The sequence below is a fragment of the Neovison vison genome, chromosome 6 (genome assembly GCF_020171115.1).
Source record: "Neovison vison isolate M4711 chromosome 6, ASM_NN_V1, whole genome shotgun sequence".
Lineage (NCBI taxonomy): Eukaryota > Metazoa > Chordata > Mammalia > Carnivora > Mustelidae > Neogale > Neogale vison.
Genome location: NC_058096.1, coordinates 125,468,348 through 125,478,221, shown reverse-complemented (window position 1 = coordinate 125,478,221; position 9,874 = coordinate 125,468,348). Strand labels below are relative to the sequence as shown.

Here is a 9,874-nt window from a genome sequence, read left to right as displayed (position 1 = left end):
TTGGCACAACCACTTACTTTTAGCATTACTTAGTCAAAATAAAGATATGCGTAATCCTATGACCAATTCATTTTAATCTTAAATATATACACCCAAAGAAATACATACATCTGTGAATCAGCAGATAAATTATAATCATCATAGCAGCATTATTTATTTGTCCCAGCCTCCAACTAGAAACTACATGTGTTCCCACAGTAGAAAGGATATTTTATTTTTTTTTATTTTTTATTTTTTTTAAAGATTTTATTTGTTTATTTGACAAACAGAGATCACAAGTAGACAGAGAGGCAGGCAGAGAGAGAGGGAAGCAGGCTCCCTGCTGAGCAGAGAGCCCGATGCGGGACTCGATCCCAGGACCCTGAGATCATGACCTGAGCCGAAGGCAGCGGCTTAACCCACTGAGCCACCCAGGTGCCTGAAAGGATATTTTAAATTATAGGAAACCCATAAGATGGAGTAATTTGTGGTGATGATAAAGAATGATGCCACTGCATGGCTGAATCTTGAAGACATAATGTTGAGCAAAAGAAACCTGATCCAAGAAGTAGGCAGTGTAACTGTAAAGTAAGGAAATAAGATGATTGCCATCAAAGAAGAGACAGTGATTACAATGGCAGGGAGGAAGGAGTCCTGACCAGGAAGGGGAACTGGTAGGGCTTTGTAAGTATTGGTAATGTTCTTGACCTATGTGATGGTTCTCTGGATGTCTGCTCTAGAATATTTGCTAAGCCTATTTATATACTTTGTTTTGTATACTTTGTGTGCCATTTCTCACAATAGAAAAAAAAAAAGTTGGAGTTTGAAAGGGCAGACTTTTTCTGAGTGTTGAACCTGGGCTTTACTAAAAGCAGAAAGGAACTCTGAGTTCCAAAAATCCATTAGTTACATATTTTAGAGCAGGAATAGCCCAGAAAGTGATGCCAGACCCTTTTCCCATCATCAGACAAGGGGATAAAACTGCCAACAGACAGTTAAAGAGGAAGAGGTTCCGGGATGACATGACTGAAGTTTAGATCCTGTCTGGATCCCTGAGAAGTGCAGCATTCTGGAATGGAGAAAGGGGAAGAGGCAGAGGCAAAGAAAGAACTGTTGGGCCTATTAGTGCCCATGGATCCTGTTTTTCCTCCTCTCCAAGCCTTTGCAATATGCTGTACCTTCCTGCTTAGTCATACCTATCACCCCTTCACCTAGCTTCTATGTCCTTGAAGACTCAGCCCAGAGGCCCTCTGCTCCAAGAAAACCTTGCACTTGCCTCCTCCTTTTTTAAAAGCTGCCCATTCCAACAGTCAGGGTCACATGGCATAGTCGCTCTCTGCTCTCCACCCCATGGACTAGTCTTTTACCTTCTCCATACGAGTGACCTCTGCATTATAGGGTACCTGACTGGTCTGGTGTTAATAGCCTAGTCTGGTCCTAGGCAGGGTACCTGAGTGGTCTGGTGCTAACAGTCTAGGCTATTAGGGGACTCAGCCTATGAGTCTATGAGCCGATGAGCCTATGGGACTCAGCCTAGATTCTCGTTGAAGACCTTAACCTAGGGTCTCCCCCACACACAGAAATGAGTAGGGCAGTTACTATCAGGCCCATTTTATACACTAGGAAGCTCAGACCCTGAGAAATAAAAATACCTTACTCTAGGGTCACAGAAAAGAACTGGATTGCAAATATTGGTCTCTGCAGCCCAGGGTCTGCCTACAGATATGTGAGGTTAATAGTTGGTAATTACTTGTTCAGTATACCCATCCTTTGTCTTCCTAGACCCAGGCAGACACAGAGGCTGCCCTCAAGTATTGAAATGCACAGGGTTTCCAAAACACTGTTTTGGATCAACTTGGGAAAGGACCAAAACACAAGGAGCCAAATGTTTTCTGCTAAGATTTATTGTTGACCAGAGCACTTAACAACCAAGGTGCTAGATAACCAGCCCCCAGCAACAAGCTCCTCCTGCAGCCCAGACCTCTAGGCTGGTATCCTCTGCCTTCTACCTCCTCTTCTCTGGCTCTGCCAGAGCCCCTGAGAATCAGAAATATGCAACTCAGTAAGTATGTGGGGAGCACCTGTAAGGAGTGGTCAGCAGCTACAGAAGGCTACTGTGTCACAGTGTACTGGTTATCTTTGAGGGACTTATGGCAGAGAGGGTAGAGAGGACTCCAGAGCCATCCTGGGCTCAGGCCCAGCACTGTCCAGGGAGGTTCATTTCCCTTTCTTTTCTTTCTTTCAAAATGGTGTCCTGTTATTTTCTTTCTTTCTTTTTTTTTTTTGATTTTATTTATTTATTTGAGAGACAGAGATCACAAGTAGGCAGAGAGGCAGGCTGAGAGAGAGAGAGAGAGGAAGGGAAGCAGGCTCCCCGCTGAGCAGAGAGCCCGATGCAGGGCTCAATCCCAGGACCCTGGGATCATGACCTGAGCCGAAGGCAGAGGCTTTAACCCACTGAGCCACCGAGGTGCCCCTCATTTCCCTTTCTTACTCTTGACATTCACATTCATTGATTTGGCATATATTTACCAAGGCTCCCTATGGCTGAGGAGATTCCTCAAACAGTAGTGCCCACTTGTAGCTGGCAATGTTCACCAGTCTCCAAACCCCTGACCTGCAAGACGTAGTGCATGTAAAGGTAGACTGCTACCGGACAAAGATCCTTGAACAAATCTATCCTTCCACAGTGTTATTCCTGGAGTTCTGAGTCTGGGCCAGCTCTCGGAATAGTCAGGTCAGAGGTCAATCTCTATCCTTAGCTGACATTTCTAAGAAACTATGACTCTGAACATCTGCCTCATGGAAGAGAGCTACAAAGTGGCTGTAGTCTGGCCTTGGCTTGGGTACTGAGTCACTGAAGGGGCATTCTCCCCAACCTCAGGGTGCCTTGCAAAAATATGAAAACCTGATAAGCCTCAGCCTCCCACCAAAGTCCAAGAGGCCTCCCACACTGCCTACTGGGCTGAGAAGTAGAGAGAGAAGTCAAAGAGACCATGAGCCTCAGTCTGCTTCTCAGACTGATTTGTTTATTGACTTGATGATCTCTTAGGGTCCCAGTGCTGAGACCCAAAGGCCTGTGCTGTCCATAAAGAAAAAGCCCACACATCCCAAGATCAGCTGAAACCAGCTCACCCATTTATTTGACTGAGAACATGAAGGAGAACAACAAAATTAAACAATCTTTAATAAAATTCCTATAGAAAACTCAGTCACAGGGTAAATACTCAGTTCTCTTTCTCATGTCACTGAGGATTGAGAGCTCCCAAAAGTCTTTGGAGAAAAAGCAGTAGTTTTGCTGGATATTGCCAGTACTCTGAAAGAGCATCCATTTACACATTCAAACCAGTAGTTCTTATTGCACATATTAACATTATTTGCCATCTAGCACCCTAAATGTATGGTACCTCAACAAATAAATTAAAGAATTCCATGTGGCATGGAACCATTTCAATTTGAACTAATATCCTTGAAAAATCACATTATTATAAGTTTTAATAAATACAGTAAGAACAGCTGGCATTTTACTAAAATACTGAATTTTAGGTCTGGAGATGATTCTATAAATAGTTTCTTTTCATTTGCTTTTTGTCTTGGATGTATTTGCTCAAGTATTATGCTCTATGAAGTGAACTCTTTCATAGATACCATGTAAAACTGAAATTACTATGTGCCTCATTACAGAAGCAACTGGAAGAACTGGATCTCATACAGTTAACTAAAAAAGTAACAAGAAAAAGCTCTGCTTTTTGTAAAACTTTAAAAAACAGAAAAAAACAAAGAAATGTCTTTTTATATAGAACTCCCACTAGAAATTTATAAATATATATGCAGCATATATATTATATTTGCCTCATGAGCAGATTTTCACCAAGTCTGGTAGGAATGATGCTGTCACGGTAGATAAATATCAACAAAAAGAGTTACTCTTTCTACAGATTTAAAGGTTTCTTTTGAAAAATAACAATAACTTCAAATTATGTTATAATTTATAGGTGATATAATTTAAAAAGGGAAGAAAGATACCTTTCTTTTAAGCCTCATTTGGAAAGTAAGAACAACTACCAGTCCCCAGGTGTGGATAAGTTGGCTGAGTGATAACACTTGGTCACAATACAAAAAGAAGTATTTACACCTTTCTGGAAAAGTACCAAATACTTAAAAAGAAGGAGAAGAAGAAGGAGGAGGAGGAGGAGAAGGAGGAGGAGGAGGAGAAGAATAAGACAGAAAACAATCTCTAGTAGCATTCTTCGGCGTGCAAAGTCAGCAGGAAATGATTATCCATTATGTTGGGAGTTTTTATGATGAATCTTGGAAGCATTCAATGAAGCAGAGGGTGGTCACTGGGGATTGTTCAGATTAGGTTCTGTGGGATGCCTTGTTCTTAATTTAACTGAGTTCCAGGATTTCATTCCCTTTGTAACATCTCTGGCAGGGTCATGTTCAATTTAGTGCAAGTGCAAACTGAAAACTAAACAAAACCAACAAATACATTAGGAGCAAAGGCTGATCATTAAGATCTGTAGTCTTTCCGAACTGTGTGGGCCATCCAGTTCACTTTAGTAGTCCAGCTTTCCCTGAGTGCCTCATCAAATTTTTGCTTAAATTGCTTGAGTGCTTCTTCTTCACTCTTCCCTAAGGCAAGAGAGTCCTAAAAATAAAAGGGAAAAAATCTGATTTCATATATCTTCCATAGTCACACGCAAATGTCAAAATCTCAGTCATACCTCCCTAGCACCATTAAGTTGTGTGTCTCATGTTCTTATTTAAATCCCTTTTGCAGGATAGAGAATGACACAAGGTAGGGTGATAATATAATCTCTGCCAAAGGGTTTTTGAAGATGACGTTTTATGATTACTGCACGACAATTACTCAGCTGCTGGGTAAAAGCAGTCTAACAAGAAATGGCTTTGTTCTATTCCCTTTGAACATCTGAACGAAACAGGTAGGTATAGCTGAGCTTCATGCCTATGAACTCCCATATACAAAGAAAAGGGGTTCATACCTTAAGATACTGTATATCCTTGACTGATGTAAGCTCAGGAAGCCCTGCAGTCAACATCAGTGCAAAAAGAGTGATGAAGAGATTCCCGTGCCGTCGTAAAATCAGATATGCATCCTCACAACACTGGCGGAAGCTTCAGTTGACGCAAAAAATCACAACATGATATTAGAGAAGGAAGCAAATTTCACAAAAGAAAGCAAGAGAGACATATCTAGACTTTAATTTCTACTGAACTAACATTAACAGTTCATTTCTGATTTTTAAAACTCTGAAAATTGTCTCAAGAATAAAATCTACATAAACTAATAAATCTGTCTAAAATGACACACACTAAATTGAAATTTTTATAGAAGACTACGTAACATTTACTGTGTGCTTTTTTTTTTAAAGTAGACTTGTGTATTTCTTTTTTTTTTTTTTTTTTTTAGATTTTATTTATTTATTCAACAGACAAAGATCACAAGTAGACAGAGAGAGGAGGAAGCAGACTCCCTTCGGGGCTCGATCCCAGGACCCTGGGATCATGACCTGAGCCGAAGGCAGAGGCTTAACCCACTGAGCCACCCAGGCGCCCCTACTGTGTGCTTTTTAATTGAGACCCCAAAACTAGTTCTAAAACAAGTGGTAATTTATAATCCATGAGGATTTCTGAACATATTTGCAGATTCTACATTTGTAGCCAAATTCCACTGTAGTCTATTTGTAGTCTAACAGAGAATAATTTATTTGATTTCCCCCCAATTAGTATCAATACTTTTGCACTGCACCTCCACATCATCTTGCTTTCCCTCTCTCTCCTCTTTTTTTTAAAGATTTTATTTATTTATTTGACAGAGAGAGATCACAAGTAGGCAGAGAGGCAGGCAGAGAGAGAGAGAGGAGGAAGCAGGCTCCCTGCTGAGCAGAAAGCCCGATGCGGAACTCGATCCCAGGACCCTGAGATCATGACCTGAGCCAAAGGCAGTGGCTTAACCCACTGAGCCACCCAGGCGCCCCCTCTCTCTCCTCTTAAAGACAGTAATTCAAGTGGCGCCCGGGTGGCTCAGTCAATTAAGCATCTGCCTTTGACTCAGGTCATGATCCCAGAGTCCTGGGATCAAGCCCGGCATTGGGCTCCCTGCTCAGTGGGAAGCCTGCTTCTCCCTCTCCCACCTGCCTGCTTGTGTTCCCTCTTTAGCTGTCTCTCTCTCTGTCAAATAATAAATCAATCTTAAAAAAAAAGGACCATCCAATACTATTTCCCTAATTTTGCCCCCCAAAAAACCCCAAAACAAATAAACAAACAAATGAACACCCAAGAGGTATATTCTGCAGAAACTCGAGGCAGAAGTAGAAATGATAATAGCAATCACGTGGCAAGCATATAGTATGAGTTGGTCACATCACATTACTTAACTCTAATTATCATAATTGCTCTAAATTCTTTTTAAAAATATTTATTTATTTGAGAGAGAGAGACAGAAAACAAGCTTGGAAAGGGGCAGAGGGAGAGGAGCAGACTCCCCACTGAGCACGGAGCCCTGACAATGGGGCTTAATCCCATGAAACTGAGATCATGATCTGAGCCAAAATCAAGAGTTGGATGCTTGACTGAGCCACCAGGTGCTCCAAAATGGCCCTAAAACTTAATTATTTTTGTCCCTATTTTAAGACAAAAATAAGACAAGAAGACAAGTAATGTGCTTAGAAACAAGTAGTGAGGACTAGATTAGAGATTATAAAGTTCTGAACCCTGGCTCCCTTAGAATGAGTGCAAAGTGCCTGTCGCTCCCAACATCTCATTATGAAATGTCTTAACAGTTTCAGAGAATTTTCTAAGACAGATAAAAAGTGGTATAAATACTACTGGAATAAGACACAGTAACTTATTTCAAATTTCTTTTTTTTTTTTTTTTAAGATTTTATTTATTTGACAGACAGAGATCACAAGTAGACAGAGAGGCAGGCAGAGAAAGAGGAGGAAGCAGGCTCCCCGAGGAGCAGAGAGCCCGATGAGGGGCTTGATCCCAGAACCCTGGGACCATGACCTGAGCCGAAGGCAGAGGCTTTAACCTACTTAGCCACCCAGGTGCCCCTTATTTCAAATTTCTATATTATTTCTCCTCTCTGAACCAGAACATGGATCTGACAGGCAAACTCCTCAAAAGCCCCCAGTTAGCAGACTGAATATTTCCCTGATCTAAATATATCTCAGCTAAAAAATGCTAGTCTAGCTAGTCAGATGAGAAAATGTCAGATATGTTTATCCTTGACATGAGGACAATACTCACCGGCCAAACTTCTCTGTGTTTCCTGTTTTTCCTTGTTGAATCACATGAATGAAATCATAGGTAAGAATAAAAGGCACCCGTTCCCTTTTAATGCCAAATTTAGACTTGAAATTTCCAAGAATATGTCCAAAGTCAATGTGGAAGAGCTGGAAAACAAATGGCACTCAATTTCTATTGTTTCTTTAGTTCCAAAGAGAAAGGCAATATTTCAGCAGTCTTACACTCAACCCACACTGATCCTCAACTGAGCCCTTTTTTCACTCCTTTTATTGACATATAGTTGATACACAGCATTACATTAGTTTCAGGTGTACAACATACTGATTTGATAACTACATACATTACAAAATGTTCATGAGCCCTCTTCTCTTTTCAAAAGCTATTGGGTCACTTGAGAAGAGTGTTTCTATCATTCAAAGATCTTTTATACTCAGTAATAACCCAGACCAGGTATTGAATTGCATTTACCCAGTGGGAAAGACAAATGTTTAAAAAGTGCAAGAAAAAAAAAGAAAAAAAAAAAAAAAAGGAAGAAAGAAAGAAAGAAAAAAGAAAAAGAAAAATGCATCCAAATAATAAATATGTCTGATTTTAAAAAGTCAAATAGTTCTACATATCAAACTATTTTGGTCAATATTTCTACTATGGAAATAAAAAAGAAAGTATAGCTTTGCCTTATAGCCCCCTCAACACCCTGAGTGTTACTATTTAGAGGTAACTTCCCCCACTCTTTTAGGGGTTTTTCCTCCATTTTTTAAAAATGAAGTAAATTATGGATGGTAAAGACTTAGTACTTTGTGCTGATGTAATACTATACAATGAGGCACTACTGTGCCTTGTAATTTCTGGTTAAATCAATACTCAGTGTTTATACTGTTCAGGCTATGTAAATCCATTTCAAAGCTAAGTCATGTGGCAACAGTATACTACAACTATATTTCCTTTTTTGCCCATCTTTTTCCTTGACAAAGCTTTTTTTGGCTTAGTGTCCTAGGACCACCTCAATAATTCTTCCCCAAATCATTTTTAAAAACTTTTTTAGACTTATTTATTCATTTGAATGAGAGACACATAGAGAGAGTCTGGGGTGGAGGGAGAGAGGGAGAAGGAGACAGAGTCCCAAGCATACTTCCCACTGAGTGCAGGGCCTGAAGTGGGGCTCAATCCCATGACCCTGAGACTATGGCTTGAGGTGAAACCAAGAGTCAGACACTCAACTAACTGCACCACCCACGTGCCCCTCTCCCCAAATCTTATATTGAAAGAATATGTCATTTTAAATAACTGCAATAACTTTTCAAACATTAGATAAGTGTTTATCACCTTACTTTAAGCAAACAACCAACAAATATATGAAGCAGATGGTATATGAAACAAGGTTTGGGAAATAAAAGGAAAGCAAGAAGACATGACTCCAAGAATTACTAAAGAACCTGCCTGGATTGCACAAGAGATTGTGCTGTATATAAGTAATAGCATCACCGAGGCCCTTAGCAGATCTAGGGAACAGCTCACCTGGCCGGTTTTTTTGACCATAATGTTGTCACTATGTCTATCACCAATCCCAAGGACATAAGAAGCTACACAGTAGCCGGCACAGGACAAGGTAAACTCCTCAATGGCTCGGTCTAGGTCATCCCTGAAAAAAGAGAAAAAAATAAAATAGAATCAACAAAGGTTTTCAGTCTCCAAAAGTACAGGATGAGATCCAATTCACACTTGCTTCCTTTTAATTGTGAGTAGAAAGGCAATACGGAGCTGCTATGAGCAGAACATTCTGGATCAGTCAAGAGAGGGAGGGTGAACACTGCAAGAGCGGAGCAGAAAGGAGTCAGCAGGAAGTCTCCAAGACTTCAGATAACTGGACCTCAGCCATTCAAACTGCTATGTCCTGGGGACTGAGCTTCACTGGGTTGGGAGTAAGCTCAAATACATAACAAGAGGAGACTGTCTGCTTTGCTGGCTGATGCTGGACTATAGGACATTTTTGGTCAGTTATAACCTAACCCTAGAATTCCATATTTAAGAGTTAAGTATTATAGTTACAACACTTTAAAGCACTAACTTAAATTAGAAGTTAATAATACAGACCCTTTACAGACAAGGTCTTAAGATCAAAATTTGAAAACTAATCCTTACATTCAAGTCCTTTGGTTTTGCCAATGAATAAAATATAAATCTGACTTTTAAGTCTTTAGCCAAAAATACCTGCAGTGTTTCCCCTCAATGTAACATTCCTTGTGAATTTCACAAGGAATTCAATGTGAAATGTCCATGATACTATGTCCAACAGAGTAACCAATAATAACACAATTCCCAGCCCTGTTTTTTTTTAAGTTTGGAGCAATCACAGTCTACAAACTCACTTACTTCTACTGTAAAAATCTACTGAAAACTTACTAATAAGTTCATACATTCATATAATTACAGAAGCTGACAAATTCAAAAAATTATTTTAAAAATTCATAAATTCTTAGATTGTAACTACTACAAGGCTCTGAAATTTGATCTAGATGCAGTAGAATTTAATGCTAACCATCTGTGAGCCTTTAGGAAGGCCTATTTGTCATTCTGATCTAACCTGAAATAAAGCAATAAATAACACTAACATTTCCTCTA

The 9,874-nt window shown here is 39.9% G+C and overlaps 1 protein-coding gene across 1 annotated transcript in view; it reads right to left on the bottom strand.

Moving 5' to 3' along the window:
• Nucleotides 1-3,095: 3,095 nt before the first annotated feature.
• PIK3CB (phosphatidylinositol-4,5-bisphosphate 3-kinase catalytic subunit beta) overlaps nucleotides 3,096-9,874 on the bottom strand; it is a 201,611-nt gene continuing 194,832 nt past the window's right edge. Inside the window, exons 21-24 of the mRNA XM_044252261.1 lie at nucleotides 8,771-8,894; nucleotides 7,256-7,401; nucleotides 4,986-5,118; nucleotides 3,096-4,630 (exon numbers count right to left, since the gene is read on the bottom strand). Of these exons, the coding sequence (XP_044108196.1) occupies nucleotides 4,493-4,630; nucleotides 4,986-5,118; nucleotides 7,256-7,401; nucleotides 8,771-8,894 (541 nt within the window). The 3' untranslated portion in view covers nucleotides 3,096-4,492. The remainder of the gene's footprint in view (nucleotides 4,631-4,985; nucleotides 5,119-7,255; nucleotides 7,402-8,770; nucleotides 8,895-9,874) is intronic.